This window comes from Melanostigma gelatinosum (assembly GCF_949748355.1).
Source record: "Melanostigma gelatinosum genome assembly, chromosome: 16".
Lineage (NCBI taxonomy): Eukaryota > Metazoa > Chordata > Actinopteri > Perciformes > Zoarcidae > Melanostigma > Melanostigma gelatinosum.
Genome location: NC_136649.1, coordinates 20,240,794 through 20,255,230, shown reverse-complemented (window position 1 = coordinate 20,255,230; position 14,437 = coordinate 20,240,794). Strand labels below are relative to the sequence as shown.

The 14,437-nt window shown below is 45.7% G+C and overlaps 1 protein-coding gene across 3 annotated transcripts in view; it reads left to right on the top strand.

Moving 5' to 3' along the window:
- Positions 1–1,063: 1,063 nt before the first annotated feature.
- Positions 1,064–14,437, top strand: part of LOC306790594 (DNA (cytosine-5)-methyltransferase 3A-like) — a 30,638-nt gene continuing 17,264 nt past the window's right edge. For 2 of the 3 annotated variants that reach the window (XM_079286974.1, XM_079286973.1), the window contains exons 1-5: positions 1,064–1,177; positions 4,172–4,279; positions 7,434–7,785; positions 12,855–12,901; positions 14,018–14,158. In XM_079286974.1, the coding sequence (XP_079143100.1) occupies positions 1,097–1,177; positions 4,172–4,279; positions 7,434–7,785; positions 12,855–12,901; positions 14,018–14,158 (729 nt within the window). In that variant the 5' untranslated portion in view covers positions 1,064–1,096. The remainder of the gene's footprint in view (positions 1,178–4,171; positions 4,280–7,433; positions 7,786–12,854; positions 12,902–14,017; positions 14,159–14,437) is intronic. The other variant, XM_079286975.1, reaches the window with a different exon arrangement.

Sequence of the window (14,437 nt, the reverse complement as noted above, 5' to 3'; positions counted from 1 at the left end):
CTGATTGGACATCGCGACGTGCACTTGACCTAATTTACAGCACAGAACCGGATCCGCCGCTCCTGATAACACTGGCTTCATTAATAAGAATAACGAATAACCGGGATGTGTACTTGGAGCGGCCGTGGCCTGTATAAGAGCCCCAGTCCCCTGGGTCGTACTGCATACTTACCCTGCTGTTAAGACCTCTGAAACTTTGAGATTTTAATGCATCAGCCTAATTGAATGATACGCGCAAGTCAGCCGGTCGCAGTGATGTCAGCGTATGGCCTTGTGGTGGCTTCATATGCGTGGAAATACGGTGACATTAAACGCCTGTGTGGCCCAATAACACATTATTTTCTGGTTTTTGCATGAGATTATTTTGCAGGAGAAAATCAGCCTATTAGACCTTTATTAATCAGAACCGGCTGTCATTAATATTGACGTAACCCGAAAAGGAAATGAAACACATCCCAGGTCTATATGGATGAAGATATATGATTTTTTATTTTTTTTTTTGCACATTTCCACGAGTCTTACTGTGCGCGCATGGCTGACTGCTGTAGTGTAACTTTAACCACTTTAGGTGAGATGAGACATGATGAAAACAAGAGAATCGTCCTGGATTTATTTTTGCAGCTTTATTCAGGTTATTGGGCAAACAGCAGCAGCCGTTTAACGTCGACTACTGTACACCCATGTGGTGTGAAAGGCCCTATAGGTGGTAGGAGCCATACAGTACCCTATAGAGGCCTGTGAGGTTCCTACACGTGACGTGCACTCAGCTAAAGAAAGCTGAGGATAAAAAAAACAAAAAACACTTCATGACAGAGATTGTCAATTAAGCCAAACTGATTTGAGGAAACGTGCACAAAATGCGTCACTGCAGCATGACGTGTGAGTGAAAGCGTCACAACAATCATTCTAAATAAAGTGAACATCTAATGAACATGTTGACGTTTCCTTCTCTATCTTCCAGGAGAGCGGAGAGAAGAGGGATCATCTCATTTCTTTTTTTTTTTTTTAGTTCCTTTGAGTTTATTTTCACCTCATCGACCCCCCCCCCCCCCCCCCATTATCACGTATCACCCATAAGAGACTGAGACTGTCAACGATGCCGTCCAACACTGTCACCAACACCAACACCGCTGCATTCAAAGGCTCAGACTACGCGGACTCACCTGGAAACAGAATGGTAAGAAGCACGTGTTGAACATAAAAGTGTGCGTCAGAGACCCGGTGTGTTGCTAAATGACCCGGGGTCTCTTCATAGCTTCATAGCTCAGGGCTTCATAGAGTTCATTTGGTCGCGTTTTGGCTTTTTGAATGACTCGAGCTAAGCTGTTGATTAATATTGGATTTGAGTCTCCATCTGTGGAAAATGCAATTTTTTTGAAAGCTCTCAATCACACCAGATTTAAAAGGAGATTAGTTTCCCCTGGTTTTATCCGGCAAAGTACCGTGTGCCTTTTAATATTTCCCTAAAACATCTGTAAAGAGTACACGTATGCATGCGTTTGGTAAAGTACAGTTTGTTCATGTTTTTTCTTTGATATTACATTGGTGGTGGTTTGTACGGTCACTTCAGGTCAAAGCCCTTTATAACATCCCCCAATTTTATGAATGGAGTTAATTGATCTGTCCAGCTGATTGATGCAAAGACTGATCAAAGACTGATCAAAGAAAAAGTCAGATTTTGCCTGAAGTATGTGAAGCGCCACGTCACCTTCCATGCTGCAGACGGGCTCGTCGTTCGAGTTGCCGATGCTCCCGGGAGGCAGCGGCAGCAGCAGCATCACCGAGGAGGCTGTGGAGAGATGCAGCTGTATTATGTGACATTCGCTGTTGTAATGGTGGTTGCTGGTGACGTGGGCGTTGGCTGGTGTAGGTTGAGCTGTGATGGAGGGGTGTGTGTGTGTGTGTGAGTGTAGGGGGGGGGGGGGGGGGGATCTGTCCTCTTCCACTACGTTCCCATTACACAGTACTGCCCTTAGTCTTGTTGCCTGGCAACAGACATTGCCTAAAATAACTGGCAGACGGCGGAAAAAAAGTGCCGAGATATTGACGATGTGGTAGGGTTCACTCGAGGCAACAACAAATCATATTTCAGGCTTTTCCGGAGTTTTTTTTGTTTGTTTGTCTCTCCAGTAAACGTTGGGGTGAAGCTGTGTGTGAAGATGGCATTTCTTGTTTCCGTTCAGTGTGTCTGAGCTCTCGCGTTGGTGTTTGTAGGCTGTTCCTGTGGCGCCAGCAAAGCACCACTGAATTGTGTCGTCGATGTAAGTGGTTCCCAAATGAGCCGGCACACCAGGCAGCATTCAAAACGTGCTATTATCTATGCAAATTCTGCCGGGGGGACGAAGCACCAGGCTCTCTGCTGATAACGAACCGGCAAAACACATCCTCTCAGAGAAGCATCAATATCTACATTTAAAATCACCGTTCAAAGGCTCAGCTGTATTTTTTGGGATCAGTTTTCCAGCAACATTTATCAATTATAACGGCGTGCCCATGAATCACAGCGTCAGCTGCTCTGATCACATCCATCTCTTTATGCAAATCACTTCATCACCCTGGGACACGAGGAGTTGATGGATTTATTCCATTTCAGCAGCGAACACTCTCAGGCTGTAACATGGCCTGACCTGTGCTTGTTAAAGTCCTCCATCCTTTAAGTTATTTAGGAAGTAGAGTCTGTAACTGCGAGCTTCAGTCCAGTTTTTTTAAGAATGACTTTATGGCATTTTTGCCTTTACTGGATAATTGATGGGGGAAAAAAAAGAGCAGAGAGAGAAGATGATGAGATGTCATAAAGGTCCGTGGCCGGTGTTACAAAGTATACTGTGACCCGTCAGATTGTGTGACCTGATCAAGAATTTATGTTTTTGTATTTTTATGTCAAAATATGTATTTTCAGCCAAAAATAAGTAATTTTTTTGTGCAAACACACGTGACAAACCCACATGATGACGGACTCGGCGCAATTTACAGACTTTTCATCCATGGAAACAGCAGTTGGGGAAAAACAACCGTCGACTCAAGCCCCATTTAGTAGGTTTTCGTCATATCACATGATCTTCATGAGCAGATGGAGTTTGCCAAACGCTTTAAATCTTAAATGAGCAATAGAAGTCCTTAAAGTGCTCAATCTAACATCTACCGTTCTAAAACAACAGCGCAAACTCCCTGCGGATGAAGACCGTGTGATAAGATTTAACACTCTTGAGCGGCTACTAAATGGACCGTGTGTTCTCAGCTGTTGTTTTCAACGTTTGATGCTCAATTGAAATATAGTTTTTAGATGTTTAGGCGCGAAACACATGTCTAAAATACACCACTCATTGCTCCGTGGCCTGGAAAGTGCCGTTTTTGTGATGTTATAATGTAGTCTTACACTCAAAATGTAGTTTTTAAATTGCAACTTGTTTCCAGCTCCACAGTGCCTGAGATTACAATAAAAGCACCTCACAAGTCAGCAGAGGAACTCTGCAGAACGTTGAAAAATGCCTCATTTATCTTTGAGGGAATCTCACATTCAACACTGAAGGAATTTAATACGGAGCCAGCCACCCCCCCGACCGCAGCTGTCAGGAGTGGCCTTGCAATCTCATTTGCATTCAGACCCGGTGCTGGTGGTCCTATTCAGTCAATATTGAAACTCAAAGCATCTACATTAGGATCATCTTTTCTCCCATAAACTCCTGGGGCACTTGGTGGTGGCGAACACGGGGCTTTGTTCACAGTTTTATTAATCAAAGGGAAATTACAGCAGTGGGAAGGTGGGGGCCGGTCGACGTCTTTGTAATGGTGTCAAGAGGGGATTGTCTGCGGAAGGTCAGCGCCGCGTCCGTGGAGCTTTCACTGCAGCCGAGTTCAAAGGAACGAGCCATTCACTTTCTATCCGGCTCATTGTCCACTCAGCCAAAAGACAGTCGAGGAGCCGCTGCAGTCCCCCGCCAAATGCTCAAGTGTTTCAGTGTGGTGCAGTTTTCTGAATGTCCTGCAGGTCTAGTGTCACTCCTGCTGAGGTGAATCCACCACGTAGCGTACTGCATGCGGTCTTTCAAAACCTGGAAAGGTGCTTATGTGCATCCAGGCCTGACATTCCCACAGATAACGGCACTGTTACCTATGGGTAAGTATCGTCTACCGGGTCTAAATGTTGATGTGTTGTTCTTTGTGTTGACAGGGTGAAAGCACAATACTGGACATGGACCTGGCGAAGGAGGAGAAGTCGGCTAAAAGTAGTGCCTCGTGTAAAGTTGGCAAGGCTGGAAGAAAGCGCAAGCAGTTCCCAGTGAGTGTTGATCCGACATGATTTTACTACTACATCCATCCACGCATACTTGTTCTACAAGTGGTCCTATTTCTGGTACATTAGCTAAATATTGCTCACAGTCAAAATGAGATATTAGCTAGTTTTTAAACAGGAAATAAAACAGCACATTTGTTTCATTTAGTTTGCTCACCAGTGCTTTTTGTGACGTAATTCCAAAACTGTCTATGAACAGGAAGCGAGTCGATGCCTTTTAAGGAATTTCCATCCCTTTATTAAGAATTCCTTCAGCTGCGGTCACAGTGGAGAGTTTGTGTGTCCCATGCTGGTCTTAATGGGTTTAGTCTGGCTTATGCTTCATAAGTTCATACGTTTCATTCATTAAAAAAAATCTCATTAAGTCACATCTTAAGGCAGGATGTTCCAAATATCCACACTTGTCGGGTAAAAGTCCTACTGCTAGAAGGGCAATATGCTAATAATCTTCTAAATATGGGGAGAAGTGCACATATTTTCAGACAGTCTTGGCTATAAAGTGTTCACATGAAAAGCAACAAAGCAGCTGCAAGAGGTGGAAGAGGTGGGTGTGAATGAATGTCTGATTGGAGAAATGATTGGACACGGGAGGTTGTTTCAGACGCTGTTGGAACAACCGATGAGTAACGGTAGTATCCTTCCAACAGAGTGCTTGTTGGAGCGTCAAACAGCTCTCGAAACCCCCGCCCGCCGAGTGATTCAAAAGGTGGAAACAGGGTTCTTCCCCTCACCCACCTTTCAAACTAAAATTGCGTGGGCATCGTTTGGAACTTTTCGTAACCGACAGTCAAACATCGACGCCCTCTTCGCGCAGCGAGTGGATACCTTTGAGGGGAGAATGTCCCGAAGTGTACGTCGTTATCACGATTGGAACAATTTACTTCTCACCTCGACAGTATAAACGGAGTGGCCTGCGACACGTCACGTGAACTGGCTTGTTCCAAGCCTCAAGCGTGACATGGTTTAAAAATTCAGAGGCTTTAAACAGTAAAATTTCAGTTTTCGTTGAAAGAATTGAAAACTCCGCACAAGACGACAAAATAAAGGTGTTGTTTCAGCTTTCGCAAACACCACCTGTACTACTTTGTACTCATGGTTACACATTGAGAGGTCTCCACCACGTCTCAGCTCCACACAAACACCACTTTTAACCTGTTTGTGAATTCTTAAAAGCCCTGATTTAATAATGACTCTGGGGCCAACATGTATCTGGGTAAATCATGTTCATTAATTCTCACAGTGTGATTCAACAAAACCAATTGTCAGATAGTGTAGGTTAGCGAGGAATGAGTATTTGAAGAGTGGTGCTCCCAGTTACAGATAAAGAAACTCTATACTCAGAATCAGGGCGTCTTAGCGAGTGTTTTCACAGCTGTGGGGGATTGACCACATGTGCCAGACGCTCCGGTCACAGAGGTGTGGTGTTGTTGACGTCAGCCTTCTCTCAGTGAAGGTACTTGAAAACGTACTATGCTGTCTAAAGGGCCGTTTGAATCCTGAAGAGACTCGTGGATTAAATGTTGCATTTCTTTCTCTTTGTGCCGATTATTAAATGTCAGGTAAAGCGTGTGAGCTGTGTGAGCTGTGTCGCTGCAGCGGTAACATAGATTAGGTCGCCAGTGTTTTATTTTCACCTCTTGTCTGAGCGGCCTGATTTACTGACCGTGACCTCTGACCTCTGGCAGGGGCCACATGTAGTTCACTGGGTCACTAATCTGTTGCGTAATTCTTTTAGCAGCAGTTGTGTGTACCGTCTGTTTGCCGAAGCCCCCCCCCACACACACACACACACACACACACACAGAAAACTATTTATTTTCCCAGTCATGAATTGAGTGGAATATTAACGGTGGATTTGTTGTTTTCATTCATTGTTATTTCTCGGTTACTGCAACGATGAAGTAATTTGGAGTCGTGCGGCCTGCCAGGAATGCTTTAAAAAAACTAACTTTGTCTTGATGATGTAGCTTTGTTTTACAATGCAGTTCGGCTTCCACTTCAGTTTGCATTGGGATGTATTACACAGATGCCTTATAGGTCTCTGGGTCACGTTAGAGCTGGCTTTAAATTGTGTTTTCTGACTCAATCTGCACGAATGAGATTACATTCGCCCTTTCAGCTTCAAGCGCAGGATCTTTGTGTTTGTTAAAGATCGTCTGCCTCAATGCAGACTGCTGTAGCTACAGCTACAGGAGATGAAAGCTGTAGCGCTGCTCTCGTCAGTGTTGACAGTCTGATCTCACAAGAGATGCTTCACTTTCTGCCCCAGTAACCCAGCAATGGGACCGTCTGAGAAAGTGTGTTTTTATGGCTAATTTTAGGCAGGAGCAGACACCGTCACATGTCTTCAAACTTCAAACAAATCTGTTCTCGGTCTTTCCAAGACAGTTGCTCCTTTCTTTTATGTTCAGCAAGGACTGAATATATCTGCCATTGTAACCTAAAGCCGCAGCTTTAGACCGGCTAGCTTCTCTTTGAACGTGCTCCTCTGCGTAGAATGAAATAGTTTCACTGGGCGTTTCAAAGTGGACGCAGTGAAAACCCTCTTTGTTGTCAAACAGCCAACAGTCTTGACATATTTCCGTGCTGCTGTAATGCGCGACCATAGGAAGCTCGGTGGTGCACCTGATGAACTCTCATGTAATCCCTCCCTCACTTGAAGTTTAACAACTGTGCAGCAGATTTACCGGCACAGCTTTGAAGTTTACAACTCCAGTTTAACAACAGAGCTGAAAGGTAAATGTCATAATTCACCGGCTAATAACTCTCGACGTTGAGCTGCATGTTTGATTCTGTCCAGATAGAGCCGAGAGGGTTTAAGGGATGATTAAGCTTATCTAATATGAAATAGATGAATGCTTTGATTCATATTTCATGTCCAACAGAGCCTGAGGAGGGCTTCTCCTCAGTCTGATAGTGCCAGCTGCTTTATTGTTGCTCACTGCGATGACCTTTTCTCAAGCATGCTGGATGATTTGTTGTATTTCCTGAAAGCTTTGGTGTATCCAGTGATGCGGCATAACTGCTGACAGGCTCAACGCTGTTGTACAACTTCAGAACATCGAATCGTAACATTCCTCTAGAGCTGATAGATTGCCAGGATGTTAACATTTCAACCTCCTCCTTCCCCTGCCTGCAGGTCGAGAGCAGTGGCTCCCTCAAAGGCACCGTGGGTGTGGGCAACAGCTACACCGGAGCGGGTAGGCCGTCCATGGCCCAGGTCCACAACGGAGACGTGGGCGGGCACAGAGGCAGGACGTCCGACGCCTGCTTCCCCAAACAGGAGAAGAGGGAAGTGGAGAACGGGATCCCCGGAGACACTTCCTCTTGCCGGGTAGAGGACAGCTCTCGGGGTCAGAGCCGAAGTCCGTCCCCGGAGAACGGATTCCTGCTCGGCCGGGAAGACCGGGACTCGGAGAAAGACAAGGACGACAGCTCGACGACGCCGTGCAAGAAGCGAGGGAGGCGGAAACTGGAGCGCCCGACGAAATGTGAGTTGTCTTTTTTTTTTAGCTTCTGCTCATTTGGCTCGGCTGTCTTTTGATCTGCTCTTTGTGGATCTGGCGGGGGGGAAGTCATGTGCATGTGACTAGTACGTGATGTTGACTGAAGAACTGTAAATGGATGTCAGACCGAGTGGGTCACGGTGAGCATGCCACCGACACTGCCAGGATTAGGAACGCCGAGGTTACATGTGTTGCACTCATACTGCTGCAAGGAAGGAAAGTAAAGATTAGTAAATCCTCATCTTTTTGTTTATATCTCTACCCATATTAATCTTAAACGTATTATACCGAATGGTATATACATGCTATATGTCACTACTTTTGAGTGACTCGGTGTGGCTCACCGACGTGCAACCGGTTTGAATGTGCAGCGTGCACCGCTTGACCAAAATAAGATTTATTTATGACGGAGAAACAGGCAGTTGCAATGAAAAAAGAGAGCGAAGAATACTAAATTGCTGATCTTTGATATGATGTAGCAAAAAAGAAAAGTGGACCCGACATCTACTTGGCCCTTCGGTTAGCAACCACAGTCTGCTGCTGCTCCGTCGAGCTAGCAGAGCTACCGTGTATACCACACTGTCACTAACTGCACTCCCTGGAATTAATATTAGCACATTTTTCGACAAACAAAAAAGCAATTTCTGGCTGTGTCTGTGTTCGAGGGCGGGGCTTAGCTAAGGGTCAGTTGTGGAGAGCGTTTGAGTTAATCACAATGCGTCGTTTGAAGAGAATAACATACAACTTAATTTTCCGCAGGAAAGGTGGAAAAATATCAAAACACACACACACAACATACCAGCGTAATAGATTACAATTTATGAAACGTTTCTAATCAGACAAGAACACACAAGTGCAGGTTTTGTGCCTTTTGATTGTAACATTACCTGAAACTATTCATCATGTGTAGCGTTGATTCATTATGTGTGGCGTTGAAACAACCAGCTCATTAATTGATTTAGTCTGACAGAAAATCAATCTGCAACTGAAAATGTCACCCAAGGGCTTCAGCAGACCATGACGGGAGTTTGTCACTATTTCCACGAGCCAGTGGGGCGTGCTCACGTGCACAAACATGCACTAAAAGCTCTGATAACAACACACACACACACAGGGAGAGGGAGTCTCTGGTCAGGTAGACTTTACTCCTCTGCCTCTTTACACAGTAAAGAGTTCTTTGTGTAAGTGCTTTGAATATCATAAAGAAACATGTTGTGTATGCAGATCACATGAAGCGGACGTGTTCGTTGTCAGGGAACGCTCATAGTAGTAAAAATGTAGCACCTTTGAGAAGGAGACTACTTGTTCTAATGCAACAAATATATTTCCTGAAATAATTATAACTTCTAAGAATCTAATATTATCAAATTCATTCATTTCATTTTATTTTGGTAAAATAACCAGTTAAAATGCAAAGTGGTTACATTTTTTTTTTAATTTCAAATTGAGTTTGTTCCTACATAAGTGAATCTGCAGCAGCAGATAACCTGAGCATAGAAGGACATGAATCAGTTGTTGGGAGAGAGAGAGAGAGAGAGAGAGAGAGAGAGAGAGAGAGGGAGAGGGAGAGGGAGAGGGAGAGGGAGAGAGAGAGAGAGGGAGAGAGAGGGAGAGAGAGAGATGCTGACAGACCAAGATGGAGATTAACAATATCACTTAGCTGTCCCTCCACTCTCAGCTTTTAGTCCTCTCTCTCTCCGTCCCCGTCTCTCTCTGTCTGTCTCTCCCTCTGTCCGTCCGTCCCCCTCTCTCTCTCCCCCGTTCATTCATCCCTCCCTCTCTCGCTCTCTCTCTCAGCCACGTGTCTCTCCTGCTCCTCTCTCTCTCTCTCTGTCTGTCTCTGTCCCCATCCTCTCTCTCCCCCCCTGTTCCTCTCTCTCTCTCTCTCTCTCCCAGCCACATGTCTCTCTCTCTCTCTCTCTCTCCCTCCCTCCCAGCCACATGTCTCTCCTGCTCCTCTCTCTCTCTCTCCGTCCGTCCGTCTCTGTCCCCATCCTCTCTCTCTCCCCATCCTCTCTCTCTCCCTCTCTCTCCCCCCCTGTTCCTCTCTCTCTCTCTCTCTCTCTCTCCCTCCCTCCCTCCCTCCCTCTCTCGCTCTCTCCCTCCCTCCCTCCCAGCCACATGTCTCTCCTGCTCCTCTCCCTCTCTCTCTCCCAGAGACACCGGCTATGACCTCGATGAGGAGTGCAGTAAATGAAGCCGGGGAGGAGCGGCCCGTCCCCTGGTAACGGGTCTCTGTTGGGAGCTGGCTGGTCTCTGTTGTGGCCGTCTCCCCGTCGGGGGCCCTGCCAGGTGGATGGCGTCGTGCCCAGAGCTCTTTACAAACCGAGACTGCACTCTGTATCCACCTGATCTGTGCGTCTAGGATCTGTTACTGCACTTTGAAGCACACATCGATTAATCAGCTGAAAAGGTCTGAGAATATACCAAGCAGAGAGGGTCTAACCTCGTCAAAGAAGCTATAAGTTGCATCATGGGGAGTGGAGAGAACTTCACGTTTCTACACTACCGTACTTTTCGGACTATAAGCCGCTACTTTTTACCCCACGCTTTGAGGCGTCGGCTTATAGTCTGGTGCGATTTATATACGGATTTTTCCGTAGCTTTCCTCCGCCACAACAACAACCGCAACTTCCGGTTCCGGTCTAACACAACATTGACCAGCTCCCGACACAGAACAGTTGCTACCAGCAACCCCTCTGCTACCAGCTGTTACTGACAGGGTCGCTACAATATGGATGAAGTACCTTTGACCTACCTCTCACTAGGACTGTTGACAAAAAAGGTTGAACGGCAAGTTGCTTTTAACAGTACATGTCCGACTCGCTAGCTTCTAAGCTAATTTTAACATTACGGCCAATGGGGAAATGCTAACCGCGATTAGCGAATATAATATATCTTCGTACATCTTTTCATGCAGACATACTTACAGACCAAGGTCTCTCAAGGCACACCAGTTAATCACTTTTGGGAAGAAATAACTGAGTCACTGTCTGTCTTCCTGGGCTGCCTCGTCCCTTTATCCCCTTCACTGTGCTTACTAGGAGACATCTCAGTAAAAAAAACAACGCATTCCCTGAAACTCTCACAGATACTCTTCAACAAACCACTATCACACTGACTGACAGGCTTCACAGCTTCGTTTACCGACTCAATTGCAGCAGCAGCTACAATAAACATTTCTTTCATCATTACCTCCCTGACTGAACAACCTCTAGACACAGTGACACTCGGAAAATAACCCTTAACATGTCACCCAGTTTGTTACAAAATGCTGTTTTCACCATATTGTATCAGGGTCACGCAGGAAGTGTCTTTTTAGAATCAACAGAGAGAGGAAGATGTCAGCATTAGCAGTTTCAGCCACAAAGAAGAAAAGATTAAAGGTCTGCGGGGTCTGCAGGTCCCTCAAGACCTGCAGCAGATGTTAGCGACATGGTTTTTTTACTTCTTTCAAGGCTGCGGGCAGTTAAAGTCACGTTGCAATGTGCGAACTTAGTCCGTAAGATGGATCGTTTGCAAGCCGCACACACACACATTTGCTTGTTTGGCGTCAGTTTGTGAGTAATATCTGATGAGACACCAAACAGCATCCATGGGATCAAAATAATCTGAAGGCCTATGAAAATAAAAGGCATAATGTACAGGTTATTGGGGAAGGCTTGGTGCAAAGCATTATGGGAGCTGACTGGAGCAAAAAGTGCACATGGAACCAACTTGAAGAGGCTGCTCAGAGAGCGGACTATTGTTTGGGCTGGTCGGTCCGCCGGTGTCGGCTGTGCAGAAAGCCTCTCAGGGCTCGAGCGTTACGACAGTGTTTGGGCTTCGACTCAGCAGATCGTCGTGTTTACTCAGGCCGTGCCGTCGCGCTAATTTAAGGCACGGCTGCTTGAATGATGCGACGCTCCGCTGGTGTCACATCACCAGAGTCTCGGCACTTGAAACATTTGCTCACATTGAAATTTAACATCGTGACATAAATACCGCAGGTGCGGATCTGAGCTTCTGCGATGGCACTGATTTTGGCTTCCTCATCTGATTTTCTGAACCATGAATCCTGTCTCAGTGTCTCAGTGTTTCAGTTGGGTTGTTTCCACGCTCCCTGGCTAACCCCACACTGCTCCGCTAAACACAGGAAAACAATGCTGGTAAAGAATGAATAACATGCCCTCGTTGTTAAATCATGGCCAAGTTAGAGGGAAATCCCAACTGGCGCTTTTATTGTGTTCAAGGTATTTTTATTAGACTGCGGTTTCAGTGCACGTTTGACCAAATATTTTCCGTGCTATATTTGATATGCTTGATTTGCACCTTATTGTTATTCTTGTATTACACTCTTTATATTTGCAGTCCTCCAACTTTGTATTGCAACCGCTGCACGGCAGTTTCCCCCCCGGGATGAATAATAATAATAAGCTTTATCTTATCTCCTGCTTGCTGCAGACAATCAAAAATATAGACGATCTATCAATGCCAAATTCAGGTTAACAGTAGGGATCAGTACATATATATTGCACATTAGAGCCTCGTGCCTAGATCTTGTTGAGGCTTTGGAGATTGGCAGGGAGACTGTACACAGTCCGGCCTCAGAGCCACAGTCAAGTGAATCAGACCTTCCGCTTTGTCAACTCCGTGGGAGGGGCCTCGCTTTATAGCAACCAGCTGTGTGTCTCTTAAAGGGGGTGATGTAAGGTCAGAAGTGTGACATTCTGCCTAAATAAACCCGCACTCACCATAACCTGGGCTGCCACTACAAACCTGCCGGGTTGCATCAAACTTGCACATGCTCCCCGGTGTTCAAAGGGGAATTTAAACTCTGAGCACGCTCCGGGAGTTTCCCCAAACCCGTATCTCTCAGTTTCATTAACGTGACTTTAATTTGATGAAACACATAGTTAATGGGATGATGTGGCGGGCGAACTGAATTTGAGAAGATAAATGTGTCATGTGGGTTATTGATGAATGCGAGGCCACTTCAGATTAACACAGCTGTACGAGGATAACTCTCCTATGAATGACTCAGGCCCGCCGTTGTGTCGCTGTCTTCTCTCTAGATGTGGAGCACAAGGAGGAGGACAGGCGTGCTGCAGTCAAGACCGAGGTAAGATTTCTGATCAGTCTTCTTGTTTTCCTCTGGCTGGTGTAAACTCTGGAGGTGTCTTTCACACTTGCAAGGACTCTAGCTTCCTTTTCAAGGGGCGGGTCACCTTTCTTGTCACAAACCTCTGCTTGCCGGCGTGACAGATAGTCGTGGTGCAGCTTAAATAGAACTAGAAAAAGGACAGTTTTGGTGCAGAAACACTGAATACAACTGGATTTTTCCACCAGACTCCATCATGCTGGTATGTTATAAATACATCAACCCATCCGGCAACATTGTCGCTCAAGTTGTATGCTTGATGAGGGGAGGTTTATGTGTTGTTTTGCATGACTGTAGCTGGGCAGGAATTGTTTGACATCTTGGGAAACACCCTTTTCTTGCAGGGATGAGAAGATTTCAGAGTGTTAGCTTAGCTTAGCATGAAGGCTGGAAATAGGAGAAAACAGCGAGCCTGGCTTTGTCATAAGACAGATACATTTGTTCTCTTTAAAAAGGCTTATTTGCTTATTTGCTTTCTTGTCGAGAGTTAGATGCCAATCTCATATTTGTCACCGCTAACTCTCAGCAAGAAAGTACATTACGCTTTTTTTTGTGTATTGTTCCACTTCTTGACGCCTACTCTCCCACGAGGAGCTTGCACCGAAAGTAAACCGTATCTGCACCACTGCTAGACTAGAAGCTTAGTTATTTGCCTATCTTCAAGGTCCAGAAAACAACCGAGTAGTTCTCTTGCCTTTGGACTTGTGAAAGAAATGGTACCTAATGGTGAATAGATTTGAAATATCAAATACACTTGGGAACTTGTCAGATCAGTTGGTGCTGGTGACCCCCGAGGCGGTTGCCAGTGATTAGACACTGTGGCGTCACTTCTTGCTGCCCGACCAATCACAAGCTGACGGCACCATACGGCCCACCAACATGCGAGTCGACATCTTTTTAGAAATCAGACAACCCCATGGCCTCAACCGCAAATGACGCACTGTCTCAACAGCTCTAGTGACAGACTGGAAGCACAGATTTATTACAAATCTGGATGCTTTCTTTTGAGAGAAAAAGGAAGAATCAAAAACAAGTAGCTAACTTTTTTTTTTACAATTTTTTTAACACCTTAAACAGGCAGGTCGAGGCAAGAGGGGAGTTGGTTGGGAGATCAGCCTTCGTCAGAGGCCCATGCCCAGAATAACCTTCCAGGCTGGTGACCCTTATTACATTAACAAGAGGACCAGAGAGGAATGGCTGGCCAAGTGGAAGACGGAGGTGAGTACCCCAGCTCTGTCCCAGCCACCGTAGATTACAAAGAGCAGGCGTGGAATAAAGCTGCCAGGGCCAAAGGTAGGGCTTGTGGTGCGTGAAACGGCCAAGTGTATTTGATGGGTCATTATCTCATGAAGGTACCATTTATTTCAGTCGATTTCCGGGGCCTTGGGCTCAGTTCGCTCCTGGACTTCCTGACTTTGTTCTTGCCGATTGTATTCAGTTCAGGAAACTGACGTCTGCTGTGAAAATGTTCATGTAAATTAAGCTTTGCGCCTGCTT